Here is a 16,442-nt window from a genome sequence, read left to right on the forward strand (position 1 = left end):
CCCCCCCATGTTACAACAAACCCGGGGATGGATTTAAGATGCTAGATTGGGAGGCAGCATAACAACTTTAAAATATGACGTTGGGAAATCACGTTATCAAACAAGTAACTTAATAAATCAAGTTTTAATAGGTTCAGCGAATTTCTAATAGGGCGTAAAGAATTTGCGTATAAAAAAAAAAACTAGTTTAAATCGACAAGTATTTTAACGTTTAGGCAAATACACTATGAAACACATTTAAATAACTAAAGCGAACTGAAACATATGCTAGCAAAAGGCCAAATAACATTAGAACAGAGGAGAAATTTTAGTCATATTGATTCTAAATTTTCAAAAATAGATTTGTTTATAGAGAGCAAGGCCTGTAATTTAATGTTGATAATGATTACGGGTTATTAACTACATTTAAAAGAATAAAGATTAAATTCCTAGAGGCAAATAAAGACTAATAGACCTAATTTAGCAACTTAAGTATACTCAGGTTGTATAACTTGCACTAAATGTTTTGGGATATTATGTTATTTTAAATTAAAAAATGATAACTTTAACAGAAATATTATAATGTCATAAGCCACCCTCGTATTTTTTGTTTTTTTGAATAACTATAGCCTGATAGTATTTGCAACCATTTTTGTCAATGCAAGCACTTTACCTATTTTAATGATTTTTTTGTCCCTTTTTGAGGTAATTTCAGCCAAAGCTACCAATAATAACATTAGACCCCACTCTGTTGTCGCAGACCAACGAGATTACGCCAACCCATTTCGCTAAAAACCATACACAGTTGCTCGTTTTATCTGTCTGATTTTGTTTTGTCACAATAAAACTAAAATGCACAGTAGGCCTACCTACACCTTGCATATAAGTGGAAGTGCCTTGATATGTGTAGCTCGTAGCAGTTAACAAGTTACGTTAAGGAGGAAATAACGCGCTTGGTCTCTTTCTTATTAGCTACTCCGATTCGAGCTTAAACAGTACATTTTACGATAATATTTCGTCATATGTTATATTTTTAAACGCCTTTAATATGGGTTTAGCGCAAGAAAAGAAAGGGTTCATAACCCCCTTGTAGATCTTTAACGTCCATAGGGGGCAAAACCGCCCACGTTGGAAAACACTGAGCTAAACATTTGAAAGCCTAGTAAAGAAAAATAAATTTTAAAACTGCTTAGTTGAAATGCGTCTGAACATAAAATGAGTAGCCAAGTCTCCCATACACACCACCTCTAGCTGACTGTTCAAATCAATACCACCTATGGCTATTTGTTCTGGATAGCGACTATATATAGGTTCGCGACACAAGTATGAAGCTTTTTTTTGTCTTCGCGGCAAAGGAAGTGACGAGAAGCCTGTCTTTGCCCCTTTTTTCGCGCGCCTCCTTGCATCCGGCCTTACGAAACAAAGATTTTTCCTGCAGGCGGCGAATATAATAGTTATGCACGCGTGTGCCTACAACAGTGCTGCTATTTAACATTGTTTTAATTTAGCAAAAAATCATTTAAAAAGAAACACACTGAAATTAAAAAAATTAAACCAGTTATATTCCTCATGAACGCTCTGCCATATAGTTTAGATGGAAAACAACCGAACAGCTTAATATATAAGGGGTTATTGGCGCGCACCGGCCTGGCGGGAATTGCTCTATAAGTTAACTTAATTTTTATGTTGCGAAAGCTCAATTTACAGTAAAAGCACGGTGAGTTTAGCTTGTTCGCTGAAACAAGGAAAACACACTTTTATTTTATTTTTTTAATTTGTTAAGTTTCCAACACAGGATTTGTACATTTATCAGCAGTATAGAACACAACCATGTATTACTTATTTGCTTGCAAATGACTATTGTAGAGTTGTTCTGACAAAGTATTGTAAATGCGCGCTCCTGAATAAACTCCCTAAAAAAACAACCAAAAAGAAACAACATAAGGCATTACTGCCACGCGTTGGCGTTGTAAGAACACCACTTTCTATGATTTCGTGTAACCTAAAATATTTTAATACTTTTGCGAAGAATCGTAAAACAGAAATCTAAACGCTTCTTAAAGTTTAGTATTCGGTAGTTGACCACTAAAATGGCAAAACACCCTGCACAAAGTCTCAACAGTAGAAATAAAATTTAAATTTGTGTAATTTAATGAAGTTTTAGGTAATTTTTAATCGTAGTTACCTGTTATTGTCCACCATCTATCATACTTGCATTTTAGTTTAATGAAAACGACGTTTATCATCGACAGTACAGTAAATTAAAAACAGATGTTTTCGCTAAAGGTTGAGAACTTAGTAGGTAAGATTACCAAATTCCTAAATGTATGTTTTAGCACACATATGCATTTTAAAGAGCGTTGCAACGCTACGCTAATTTGCAAGTTTAGTGTATTACCAATTACCTTGACGAATTATTTTTTGCGCCAAATTAATACCAGATTTATGTTGTTTGAGTTTCTAGATATGAAGGAGATTGATGACTTCTATAAAACAAAAATATTTTCAGTTAATAAATGCACTGAACTGTATTTGAAATGTGCGACAGACTATAAAAGCACTAAGCAATAAAATTAAAAAACATAAAAATCGGCTCGTCCAGAAAAGCAACAAAAAATTGAAAACGGGCTTTACTCGAAATACAAACTCTTGGGAAAAAATGTATCCTCAAATCTATAATTGAGTTTGGGAACCACCGTTTTGAAGCTTGTTCTTATTTGGCTCTGTAATTCATTTAGTCGGGAACAGTATGATAAAGTGGCTTATGTAATCATGTGAAACAGGCTCCGCATTATTATTGTATTTTACCAACTTAGTGGTGTCAGTGGATAAGGTTTAAAAACGTTTAATAGTGTTAGTGGTTCAGAAAAACCGAACTTTTAAATTGTGTTTTGTTGTGTGTCAACAATTTTGTTCGTACATATTATGCAAAATGATAAGAATGTACAGATACTTAAAAAACCCTTACCTTATAAATATTTTGTTGTACACTAAGAATTCACAATATATTGCTGGCAAACACAGAAGAAGCTTAGATAAGCACAGTGTTGTAATGACGCACGTCAATGACTTATGTTAATTGCACTTAAATCACTGTTTCCAGATGAACTAATTGAACTTGAATCGTTGTGATAAAATTACTTTGATTTTTGAGTCGAATGACTTGGGTTGAAATTGAGTGTTTTTATTCAACACTTTGTTAAAAAATTGAGTTATTTATCTCAATTGTTGCACATTAACGTTCAGATTTCTACATATTTGTTTTTTTATTGTTAAGTTGATTTATTACTTCAAATGGGCCGAGTTTACAAATTTTAAAGGTTTACCTTCTTATTTCGATATCAGTGATTTGACTTGGAGATGACTTGACTGCGACTAGACTTGGAACTTCGTTCCAACACTGGTCCACCCGAACTAAAATGTTTTTAGGGGTCCTACAACTCTCTGTTTTTAAGTAGAATTGAAAACGACCAAAAAATTAAATATGCGCCTATTTTTAGATATGTTGGACTCTTACACAGAAGAGTCTGTCATGTTTTGTGTTTAAAATGGAGGACGGTATATTACACCCGCCTGTGTATATTTCTCTGAATCATTGCTTCAGGTGTCATTCGAATCGGAGGAAAATGTCGAACACCAATTTCCGGCTGTATATTGCCGACGATTTCCTTCCGTAGCGATGTCATTTATTGTTTGCGCACCAGTTTTTGCTGCATTGAGTTTAAAGCCTTCCTTGCCGGATACTTACCACGCATACGCATTGTTCGTCATAGCTATTGTGTTCAAGTAGGTCAGTGGTCGGCAAATTTTGTCGCGGCCCAAAGTACTCTTTTCAGAGCTATTGAAGGCCCACTACGTAAAACCACCACGAAAACAGTGGCGGATTCAGGATATTTGTTTTGGGTTGAAGGCATTAGATTCACGTCACAAAATTATGTTATAAAACAATTATTCTTAACACTTGTTGTTCTCGAACGAACTAGTGCAAAAATATTAAGCTTAAATTCAGTTTAATTGCGCGTGTCGCGAAAAAAACGTGTTGTTCTCGAACCAGGCGGTGTGATATCATGCAACTCAAGTCCAAAAAATTGCGTCTATTTGGTTTTAGTTTGCGAATCGTTTACACCAGGGGTTCCCAACCTGTAGGCCATGGCCCCCTAGGGACTGGCTCTTTCCACCACCAAACCAGCAATAAAGACATTGTCAGAGCAAAAACATGCTCAACCATCACATTAACTGAATATGTAATAACTATAATTAATGTTCAATCATGTTTATTGTATGTTGTATTTATATCATTTAATTATTCTAACTACCGGTTGCTGTATAAACTAGTTTTATGATTTAAAATGACGTTTATTAATATTGTGAAAAGTTTGAAAAAATAGGGGACCATGGATTTCTTAAAATTTTCAAAGGGGGACATGGTGTACAAAAAAGGTTGAGAACCCTGGTTTACACCTTGTACCTATACTAATGTTAATTTAAGATTAACACTGTATCATCTTCACAGCTGATAGCGGCACCCGAAGTCAAAAAAGTTTGCACGAAACACATAAGGAATACACTTCCTTAATCTTTTTTTGAAATTTGGATAAATTTTACTCATGATAAAATAGCCAGACTATATAAGGTTGAATAAAAAATATTAAAAAAAATTGGTAGAAATTGCATTTTGCAGGGAGGCTGAAGTTTACACAGCGTTAGGCTGTTGACACAAAGAAAAGGTGAAATATTGCACGGTAGTACCTTGATACCGACGACACTGCCATATCATAATGTAAAACATATAAAACGCAGAAAATAGGCGCGAAGCATTGTGCGTTTACATAGTTAAAGAAAATATAGTTTAACAGGCATTCTTAGAGTCTCAGAGCGACATTTGGCACGCGGGCAGGAACCACGCTGAAACAATATAAAAAAAATCCTAAGCACAACAACTTTTAAAATGCAGTGCAATGAATGTACGGCTATCACGCGGCCCACAACTACATGATAACCCTCATCTATTCTAAAGTAACTCGCGGCCCACTAAAAACGGCTCTGCGGCCCACATTTGGGCCACACAACTAGTCGGTTCGCCCAGCATTACGGCTTTGTGTATATGATAACGTCTTTCATGTAGTATTTACACTGCTCTTGTTTTGCAGTGTCTTTTCTTGTGAACCTTTAGAGCAGGATGTCCAAACTGCGGCCCGTCTGATATTTACGTGCGGCCCACCACTTATCCTCACTTTCAGTAGCCTTTATTAAAAACAATTGTTCCGACTATCATCAAAACGTATAAAACGCGTAGTATTTGATATAGGCCTAATCTTGTATTTTTTATGAGACTATAATCGAGTCTAATGTTGCATTTCAATTTTCAACATCCATCGAACACTTTGTGCACCTATCATTGCTAAGCAAGATGGGTGTTTTTCTAAATGTGTGTTTTTGCGGACCGTTTTAAGGAAATATATCAGCCCAAACATGTAAAATTAATTTTTCGCGCTTCGCCATATTAAAAAAAAGGTCGAGATTTCTTGCATATTTGCGCACGAGTTTACTCTAGAGGAGCGGGTGTTTATAAGTTAACTTGTTTTATGACGTCACGATATGACGTAAATTGTGACGTCACCCCTTTAATATGAGAGGTTTTGCGGCCTATCGATATTTTTAAAGTGGCAATGCGGCCCATTCTGCTAAAAGGTTGGACATCTCTGCTTTAGAGAGTGTAAATATCGCTCTTTCTTGACTACATTTGCCTAATCTCTTGGTAAGTTTATGATTATGCGTGTGGCGTCATAATGAGGCCTTGCTTGTTAAATTGCTTGTTTTACTTAGGCGTTTGAAATGTAACTGACGCTGATTGCTCCACATTCTTCCGGGTCTTCAAATAGTAGGTGAGCATAATATTTGAAATCGTGCCACGAGTTAGTTGTATTTGACAAATAGCCTTTTGTGTAGAAACCGGGTAGACTACTGTGCCAACATCTTTGACTCTTTCTTGATTTCAAAAACAAGCTTCGCATTCAAACTGTGTGTGATCGTTTTGTGGCCTATCCTGAACTTTCTGATGATTTCGCAAGCGCAAAGGGAAATAAATATGAATTTAACGACCGAGTTTCTACCTGGGTTCGTTGCATTAGTTCTACTATTAGCAGTAGAGTCCGGGTTAAAGCGAAAACACGACTTGCGCGTCTTGCGATCCAACAAACTGCGCAACGACAAAGAAGCACGAAGAAGAAGAAAGGTGTCGCGCTGAAGAAAAGCAGAACGCCAGTAAAGGCGACGAAACGACGATGGAGATATACAACTACAACATCAAGCTAAATGTTTAAGATGTACCGATATTTCTCTTAAAATGGCTGTATTTTTAACATTTGAATAATCACAAACAATTTCAGTAAATCGCAAATTATTCTAATAAGACAGTGAATGGTAAATATATGTGCGCTAATTTTAATGCCTTTTAGCATATAATTTGCTTTTCAGACTGTGAAAATTGCGTTCCAACCAAAGAGTTTGAATTCCAAATCTTTGTTTTGACTAAGAGAATAAAAATGCCGTTGGACAAAGAAGCATTTTTTGGTTACCGTTTATATTTTCGGACCTGATTTGGATCGCAGCACAATGTTTTTGGTTGAATCAGGTCAATGAACTTAGCAGCTTTAAAAGCGTTATGGATTCGCAATAATGTAGGCAACTCACTACTGTGTTCAGCATATATAACAAATCTAGTAAAGTAAAGAAGAAGCGTAGCGGTATTCGCGGTTACCTATGTTTTTAGATTTTTTTAAGTAACCCATGTTTTTAGCTTTTCAGATTTACCCATGTTTTTTTTGTTTTTGCAACTTCTTGTAGTTTACTAAAAAATGCTGACGTAGTGTTACCAACTGATCTGTGTTAAGTTTGAATCTACAATTACATGTGCTTGTTTGGCGATTTTGTCGCAAGCATTTTTGTCACGAAAAATCTAAACATTAAGCGTTTTTGTGTCAAAACGTAAAACGACTGTACAAACAGGGCGAAAAACAAGACAAAACTAAATGTTACCATTATTTTGTTCCTGCATAAAACTATCTGGTTCTTAGCGAAAATTCGCTTTCATGTACTTGCCGGTTTATTACAGTTTTTTTTAAGTCGTTATTTGTTTATTTCAAGTTTTTACTTATCTTTAAATTACACAAGAAGCTATATAAGTGTTGGATTGAGCCTACTTTTGTTTATGTTGCTATTGCAAAAGACTAACTGTTGAAATATACTTGTTTTTTCAGATAATTTTGCTGTTTTTAGGGTGTTTTAAGAAGTTCAACGCACGTCCTCCAACTTACAAGGTAATTATATTTTTAATCCCAGTTTTATGTCTAAGTTTGCATCAAAACTGGACGACTCCAATATAAAATAAAGTAAAACGTTGTTTAGATTTGTTACAATCTAGCCCAAAATTATAAACGTCTTACGCACCTTTTTACAACTGCAGGTTTGTCTAAATACCTCCCTTCGTACTGCCTGGTGTTGGTTGTGGGTACGGTAAAAGAATTGTTGCCGGAGCTTCTTTAAAATATTTTTTTGCACGTATACGCAGGATCAAATGAAAAAGTGTTTCTGTTTTTACCAGGCCATTATGACTCTTTTTCACCAGGCTATCCCGCCACATCCTTAATTGTATTAAATCAAGATTTCTGTTAGATATTCGTGCGCTACATTGTACGATAACCTCAGGTTCTTTATAGTTATCTTGTTTTAAACGTCCCTTCATAACATTATTTTTTGAGGTCATTGCTGAACATTTCCATGCGTTCCGGTAAGAATGGTTTAATTCTTCCGGTAGAAAATGTTTCTATTTTAATCACTGGCGTGAACCAGCCTATATATCTAGGCTAGTACTTATTTGTCAACGAACGATTGGCCATGGGCGCATTGCGACCGTGGAATTTTTCGTACCCAGACTACAGCTCTGGAACATTTCGCAGCGCTGGGTCGCCAATCTTACAAATCTTAAAAAACACACTCAGGCCTACATTTTATTCGGGTAAAACATTTGAAATAATGCTGTCATCGTAAGTTTTAAAAATAAGCCACTGATTTTCAATAAGTTTGAAACCGTGCTCTGAGGTTGGCTCCAAAGCTCCTAATTATTAATTTTAAACTTTTTTAAAGGTTTCGATATTTCTCAAGCTTTAAATAACTGATATTTGTCCAGCACTACTTACATTTTAAAAATAATTTTTAAATTGTTTGCCTTCAATTTACGTGTGACCTTGTGATTTCCGTAATAATCTGCGAAATAGCTGTGCACCGCAGGAAGTAGTATTTGTACAAGCGTTTCAACGCCTGGATTGCAAGTCAGGGGTATTTTCAAGTTTTAACAGTTTGTTCTTTACAATTTTCCAGTGACACAATTATGTCGAAAGTGGAGCTACTCTTCATTAAATACTTCAGAAAGAACGGAAATTACGTCGTTGAGGAGTTGACGGAGACCGTGTTCAAGGGCGGAACGATTTTAATCACGAAAGTTATTCGCGCCTTTGTCGGAGAGTTCAGTCAAACCGACATGGGGAATCCACCTGCTGGACCAGTGTCCGACCAGTAAAATGTGTGTGTTTGTGTGTGTTCGTGTGTAAGTACGTGTTTGAGCTATTATTTGTTTGTTCTTGTGTGTGCGTGCTTGATTGTTTGTGTTTATGTATTGTGTGCTCTTTCTCTTTCTCCATCTCTACTCTTCTCTCTGTTTATTTATTATTCTCACTCGTGGTCCGGCTTGTTCTCTTTGCGTATTTTTTTTCTCTTGCTCATTCTCTCTTTTTCTCTCCCCTTCTCTTTGTTTGTCTCTATCTCTATTTCTGATTGCTATTCGAGTGCGCCTGTGCAGTGTTTTTTTAAGGTGTTTTTGGGGACCGAAACGGTGTTATTCACAAAAGAAGTGCACCTTCGATACTCGTCAATGTTTATTTCTGATTTATGGCACATAATGATCAGTTTTTACGTGTGGAAACATAACAAGCAGAAGCCAACAAGCACACTTATTTTTTGATTGTCCAGCAAACTTGTCTGGCGGCCGTGTTGGGCAGGCTGTTTGGTCGCTGTAATTAATATGGCTATTTATAATTCGTTAAAGCAAATATGGCTATTTTTTGGTATTCAAATGAAACACTTGCGGTCTTTTAAGCGGTCACCCAAACCAAACCTTAAAAAAAACCTGCGTCTTTGTATGGTGAACCCTTAAAAATGGTGAACCCTTAAAATATACCTCCCCAACAAAATATACAACAAACACAGCCTCGTCTAGTTTTATGCTTGTTTTTTTATATAAGTTAGGCATATAGTAAGTAAAGCATTTCAATTTGAAAAGGTTAAAATTGTGATTTATTGTAACACTTTAATTATAATTTACCTATAGTATAAGTATTATACCGACCTTAAATATAAAACGAAAATACAATACTCGACGAACATGCTTAAAAGTTTAGAAAAACATAGCATTGCTTAATATAAATATTTCCACGGCACATGTTAAGCATACAAATACAAGCAGAGCGAAAGTGGTTCGATCGTTTAATACTAATAAAACACAAAAAAATTTCAGACTGAATGGAATTTTACAAATGTCAATGTTGTGTGCACTATTGTGTTTGTTTATGTCAAAATCTAGCAGCTGTCTGGTGCACGGTAGACAGCTTCTCCAAACAACTCCATCTTGTCCGATGTCATTGCGACTACCTTACCAGGCGGACATACACAATCCTGTAAAATGTTCATGATTTCATGTCTATTCAGCACCCGAGGCCACATCATAGCATTCTCGACCGTTCCTCTGTTAACAACAAAATAAAATTCGTAATGCCCCATCTGAATAAAGCCTAAACACTATATTTGTTATTAAACCGAAAACTGGCTATTCATAGGTTGGGTTGATTGGAAAATTACGACACAGCTTTTGTTGCATAAAAGGGTGTATCTTTATGGAATCAAAAACCAGTGGCAGCAGATTTCTGCTTGTCGATCACTGCCCCACTTACTTCGCTTTGTATACGTATTTTACTTTACTTATAGGAACTGACGATGACAGTGTAGAGTGTATTTGCCTTCGCGAAAAGTGTCGACCTGTGGTTCACTAGGGTTTTAAAACTTTGAGTTATCGTTTAGTAAGGTATTTATGTACACACAAATATTGATAATTTCTAACGTTGTCACGGAGTTCAAAACAAGAGTGTTTTGAACCTTAAATCGGTCCCAAACACACATTTTGACAAGATCACGAGACGTACGTCATAGCTTGCGCCGGGTCGAAGCCGCCTCCGACGTTATCTTGGTCCTGAGCCAGAATCAAGCTACCGCCTCCGATCAGCGCATCTGCGTCGATGATCACTGGTGCATTGCTCCTCCGGCCATTTATGTACAATCCAAACGACTGGGCGTGGGCGTTAAACCAAGCGCAGATGTGAACCTATAAACCAGGGGTTCTTAAACTTTTCTTACCGCGGATCCCTAGAAATTTTTTGGCTTTGCGTGGATCACACCGGTAGGCAAAAAAATTCAAAAATGACGTCATAAATTTACGTCCCAATATGAAAAGACTTCATAAATCTGCTTATTTCGATCTACAAATGTGAAAGTCAAATGGAGTCTTAATGCATTCAGTGCAAAACCGTTTTATTTTTAATTAAACTGTTTTCTTTGATAAATATATTACCTAAAATATACACTAATATTTTAATTGGGCTTTTATTGACCCCCTAAAACTAGTACACGGACCCCAGTTTAAGAACCCCTGCTATAAACGAAACAGGACGTCGGTTATTGCTTTGCGAATAGCGACCGTTTTGATTTATTGCTTTGGTTTCCGTCATTGGCCTTTAAACTGCTCCAAAATGCTGACATCTTACTTTGAGAAAACCTTAAATGAAGACTATTGCAGGAGAAGTCATGGAGCGTCACCCGATCAAAACTTGAGGTTTAGCCAAAATTAATTTAGCAGTTAAAGCAGTGGTTCGCAACCGGGGGTCCACGGTCCCCTAGGGGCCCGCAAAACGTTTTTAGGGGGTCCGCAAAAGTTTCAAAATATAGCTTTATTAAATTAATTAAAGCTGTGATACGTGCTTAATCAAATTCTTGGTAGTCTAAGTGATAAAATCACATTGCAAATTCAATCGTTTTGAATATGACGTAACACTTCCATTGTGATGTAACACAAATAGATTGTAAAATAAAAGGCAGCATTGCAACAGTTCACATGTACTGGATGTTGGTTTAACTTTGTGCTATCGTTCGCAAAGATGACATGCGCCTAGCAGTGTCAAAAACGCAACCACGCATTTCAAGATTTGCTTCGTAGATGCAGCAGCAGAAATGACATTAAAATAAACTGTTCATAATAAAGCAATTTGGTATTTTCTGTTACTTTACTCAACATATGGTGCCCAGCGCAGAAATACTGAATTATTAAAACAAACTAAAACCAGTTATTACACCAGAAAAATCTAAGGGGTCCGCGACTATATGAAATCATCAAAAAGGGGCCACGGGTACAAAAGGGTTGAGAACCACTGAGTTAAAGGGTTAACGTGCTTCGTTTGCGAATCAAGAGGAGTCGTTTCTATGGAGCACAAAATTTACGCCAATCTAACACGTAGGGCTTAAATCTTTGTAACAGCGCAAGGAACAACGGTATCACTACAGATGCATAACAGGCAAACAAAAAATGAATCACTGTGTTATCGAAATTGTATACTGTACGTTATATCGCAGAGCACCCAAGCAATTTTGGAAAATATGATGCTTCCATGATAAAATATTTTAGGAGAATATACTTGTCGTAAGTTTTAGTTTGACGTGGTAGATGTGTCAATATATAGACTATATGGAAAACAATTAAAGATGTTTCGGAGAATATTTGTAGGAGGTTGTAGTAAGACGTAGTCGTATAGTCGGAATAATTTAGCCCGTACAGAATTAGGTTATTATTTAGAACGTTTTAAATAACGCTATATTCATTTTCAACTTCAAAGAGCGATCTTTTCAAAAGTTTAAAACGTAACCTAACTCTATGTTGTCGTTGGCATTCTTACCGCATATCTTTTAATTCGTAACATTCGGTAAAATAGCAAATTTACTCACCCCTGAGTTGACAGCCAGTTGTACGGAAGCAGTCGTTTTGTCCCCGGCAAAGTCGAATTCAATGACCTTGTTCACGTGGTCGTAGAAGAGAAGGAAGTGGTTGTCCTGTTCCTCGCTGATTGCGTAGCTGAAGAAACCGAAGTCGTGTGACACATCGCTGGCGTACAACCACATACACGCGGTGCCGCTAAGGAGCATGGGAACGACGCCTTTGTATCGCGCGTAATCACTGGTGTTGTTACGCCTCGGGAAACTGTAGCTGCTCGGCCAACACCATGAGGTCCCTAGGAGCCATGATGAAAGATATTATGCTAAACTAAATTTTGCTCGTTTCTTCTTATATTGTACTGTACTTTAAAATCATGTTGGCGAACTACGCGAAAGTTTGGCGAAACCTTGAGCCCATATAACTAAGCTATACAATTAACAACAATGCTAGTTTACTGACTTTTTGTTGGCTTTTCGCTGATTTGGTCTTTCTTGTCTTCCGACCTTGGTGGCGAAAATATCTGTTGAGAAAGAATAATTAACGTAATACACTTTCAACAAAATGTTTTGCCTATAAAGGATTAAAACCAGGTAACACTTTAAAAATATGCTTTTGCAAAACACTTAATTTGTAAATCTAATTTCCTAATAATTCTATCTGTGTAGTACAAGAAGTGATTTTCTGATAAAAAACGTTGTACTACGGCTGTGATGCTATACACACAGTAAAAACTTTAATAAAATAAGAGTGTGGCTAACACAGAATGTACAAATGAAAAGTGTAAAAAGTACACTCACCTCCCTTCGAACAATCAATGCTGCCACAACTCCAATCGAACAGAGCACAATGGCCACAATAATGAACACACAGCAACCTCGTATCGGACGTTTGCAGGCTGTAAAACGTTTTGAACACTTTGACAAGAAACTACTGGGTTTCTCATCCACTTTTCCTTCTGTCGAGCTCCTTGCTTCTTGTTTTTTGCGTTCACCCATGGCTGAAAACTATATCTTATGCTCCCCTATCAAATATTGGTTGCTATAGCTGCTTTGACATTCGCTACCAGTTTAAATTTTACTTGCCGTATCCGCTAACAGTGAACGTTTGCAAACCTTTTTTTTACTAGCGCTGTATTAAACCTTGTTAACATGAACTAACTGGTGCAATTCAGTTCAACATCGCATTGTGTACAACACAATCGTTTCCGTTTTTAATTTTGTCGTGGAATGACGCTACGATTTCAATCAGTCAGTAAAAAATAAAATCCGATTGATAACATTCGTTTATGGTTTTTGAGCGCCTATGATTTTATATATGATTCGTCTAAAACAGTGCTCTTTAACCGGTGTGCACCAAAATATGCATGGTATGCACCAGTATGAAAAGGTATACAAGGGAACATCACAAACTTTTAATGGACCATTAATGTGACATCTTATTTGCCAGTAATTACCGATTTCTATGAGACAATGGTGGTATAATCGTTGTAAGCCAACTTTCTGAGACATGCAGTCTTTCATTTTTGCACACTGTCGTGGTGCAAGTTGTATTCCTGTTTTTTGTGTAAAGTTCGAATGCTGTTTTATGACACGCAATTTTACTAGCAAGCAGCTTGTAGCTATAATCGAACTCTCACCGACAGTGTGTAAAAAAAGCAGCTCCAGTTTAATTGACATAATGATATTAATATGCATAATGATTTTTTATATTGCTTTTTACCTCAATTTACCATGATTTCGTCACAACAACTTTAAGGGTTCACCAAACCAAAAAAGAGGAAAGAGCACTGGTCTAAATTATATGACCCTAAAATGTTACGTTAGCATTGATCTAATTTATTGTGAAAGGATGTATAACCTTTTCCATTAACAGTGCTTAACAAAGTAATTTTTTTATTAAGCGTTAATCAAGCGCCTTGTAATAAACGACGTTTGGTTATTTCCTCCCTTACGTGGCCAGTCGTATCTCGGTAGACATTTTACAGTGGTTGTTAAACTGGCCCCTTTGGGCTGGGTCAGTGTTTTTTAACCTTTTATGCCTCGTGGCCCCCTTCGAATTATTTTAATTTTCATGTCCCACTCGATAATAAAAGAAATAGGTAGAGATTTTGGCAGCATCATTCTTTCCGCGGGAATGTTTTTTATCACGATGATTTTTAAGTTTTGAGGGTAGTAATGGCGCAATTGACATCACCACCGAGCAGTGCAGACACTGCGCACAATTATGGCCGTCTCGTCTGTCTTTTGCGACGCCAGAGGAGACGTAACTTTCGCACAATTTGCGAATTTTCGACATTTGATAGCACAAAACCTTGTTTAAGCTTTGTGTTAAACGTATTTTTAAAGTGAACCTCTGAAAGTTTGTGTAATTCAACTAGTCTTTGTTCTGTTAAGCTTGCATTGACCACTTCACACAATTAATTTTACAACAAAATTTAATCATTGGAACAACAACAAATCTATCTCTTCGAGCCAGAATGGTAACATCGTTATTTGACGTTTTGTTAAAAATATGTTAAACGTGCTTGTAATAGTTCTGTTATCATTCTAACTTGCGGTTTACAAACTAATTAAAATGCTGGTTAAGCAAACGTTCCAAATAATAAAATTGAGTATAGTAGACTAGAAAAACACAATTGTTGGTTGTAAGTGACGTAACAAGGTTTGACAATTAGGCGAGAAGATAAAGAATTGCAAGCTTATGAGGTCGACTGTTGAAAAACTCCATACGAATAGCAGGTAGTAACATGTTAGAAAAAATGCGTTACAATAGGTCAAAGAAGGTTTAACACTACAAGTTTGAGTCTAACTAAAAAAATAAAAAATATAGTGACACGGTTTTTGCAATACCACGACATTGCTACAGACTTATGCCCGTGGCCCGCCAATGACATCTCCGTGGCCCCTTCTTCTTAACAAAATATCTTTTTGTTTGACATTAAACTTACTATTTTCCTTTTGCACCAATGCTTTTCGGCTGTTTCCAGAAATGCATTTAAACTCTGTTAGTGTTGCTCAACATGTAGTAACAAAACCACCACACTCCTTTAAGTTGGTATTCTTATAACAACTTTTATTGCAAGCAATTTTAATAGCAAGGTTTATGTTTATAAAATAATCGCCTTATAATATAAATTCAGTTTAAGGTTCTCGCTAGTGGCGCTAGAGTACAGTAGTTGCCAAGCCGCGGTTGGGCCAACGCTTATCTATAGGCGTTGGTTGGACGGCACGCCACTGAGCACAACGATTTAACAACTCCTAATAATCAAGATATGCCTTATTACTGGAATTCAAAGTTGTGTGCAAATTACAAATATAAAACATAAATTAAAAAAGTTCTAAAACAACTTTATTTAAAACACTGCATGAATACTTCAGTTACACCAAAAGACACCGCTAAGGAGAAGTACCCCGCTGACTCTAATTCTAAGCTGGGGAACGATCTTCTCGTCCGAGGGGGGAAAAGGGGGTAAAAAGAGGGGCAAAAGAAAAAAGGGGGCAAGAAGGGAGAAAAAACGCACACCGCTAGACGACGCGCAAGCGTTCATTGCTAAACAAGGTAGAACGGCGACCTTTTGCGTCATAAGCTTTTCAACATTGCCCTACTTGATTGTTGCATTCTATTTATGATGAAGTAAAAGTTATATTTAAACTGCCTAAACTATAACTTGAAGGGCAAAAAATAGGGGACAAGAAGGGGGGGGGGAATTCCACGCCGCGCAAGCGTTCATTGCTAAACAAGGCGCTTAATTAACGCTTAATAAAAAAATTAATTTGTTAAGCACTGTTAATGGAAAAGGTTATACATCCTTTCACAATAAATTAGATCAATGCTAACGTAACATTTTAGGGTCATATAATTTAGACCAGTGCTCTTTCCTCTTTTTTGGTTTAGTGAACCCTTAAAGTTGTTGTGACGAAATCAGGGAGTCGAACCGTTTGACTTTTCCGGTTCAGGTTCGGTTCGGGTTCAAGGATTTTTTCTGAATTCGGTTCAGTTCCGGTTTCGGTTCGCAGGAATTTAAAAGTTCCGGTTCAGCTCCGGTTCGAACATCGCTATTTCAAAACCGGTTTATAAAGTTCCGGTTCAGATACAATATAATTTGCGTTAAATCTCAAAATGTGGGTCGATAAATGTAGGGAATAATCTTTGAATTGTGAAGTCATTTAATCTAAGTTACGTGACTAATTTAAAAAACAGCAACTCAATATTGAAATATCTAAAAAATAAAAAATTGTTTCATAAAATTTCGAGCATGGCGTAACTTGACTCTGTAAAATAGAATTTGTGACGTCATGCAGGAGCGAACCGCTTTTATTTACAGGTTCGGGTTCGGTTAAGGTTCAGGTACTTTCAAATTATTCGGTTCAGT

At 36.6% G+C, this 16,442-nt stretch overlaps 1 protein-coding gene across 1 annotated transcript; it reads right to left on the reverse strand.

Annotated features, from left to right (window-relative positions):
* Positions 1-9,612: 9,612 nt before the first annotated feature.
* Positions 9,613-13,068, reverse strand: LOC146157210 (serum amyloid P-component-like). Its single transcript, XM_083388124.1, has 5 exons — positions 12,868-13,068; positions 12,530-12,590; positions 12,082-12,365; positions 10,233-10,411; positions 9,613-9,778 (listed from the first exon to the last, which is right to left on the reverse strand). Exons 1-5 carry the CDS (start codon positions 13,063-13,065, stop codon positions 9,613-9,615), a joined length of 888 nt encoding a protein of 295 aa, XP_083244250.1. The 5' UTR covers positions 13,066-13,068.
* Between the last annotated feature and the right edge of the window lie 3,374 nt (positions 13,069-16,442).

This window comes from Ascidiella aspersa, chromosome 4 (assembly GCF_963924565.1).
Source record: "Ascidiella aspersa chromosome 4, kaAscAspe10.2, whole genome shotgun sequence".
NCBI classification, from domain to species: Eukaryota; Metazoa; Chordata; class Ascidiacea; order Phlebobranchia; family Ascidiidae; genus Ascidiella; species Ascidiella aspersa.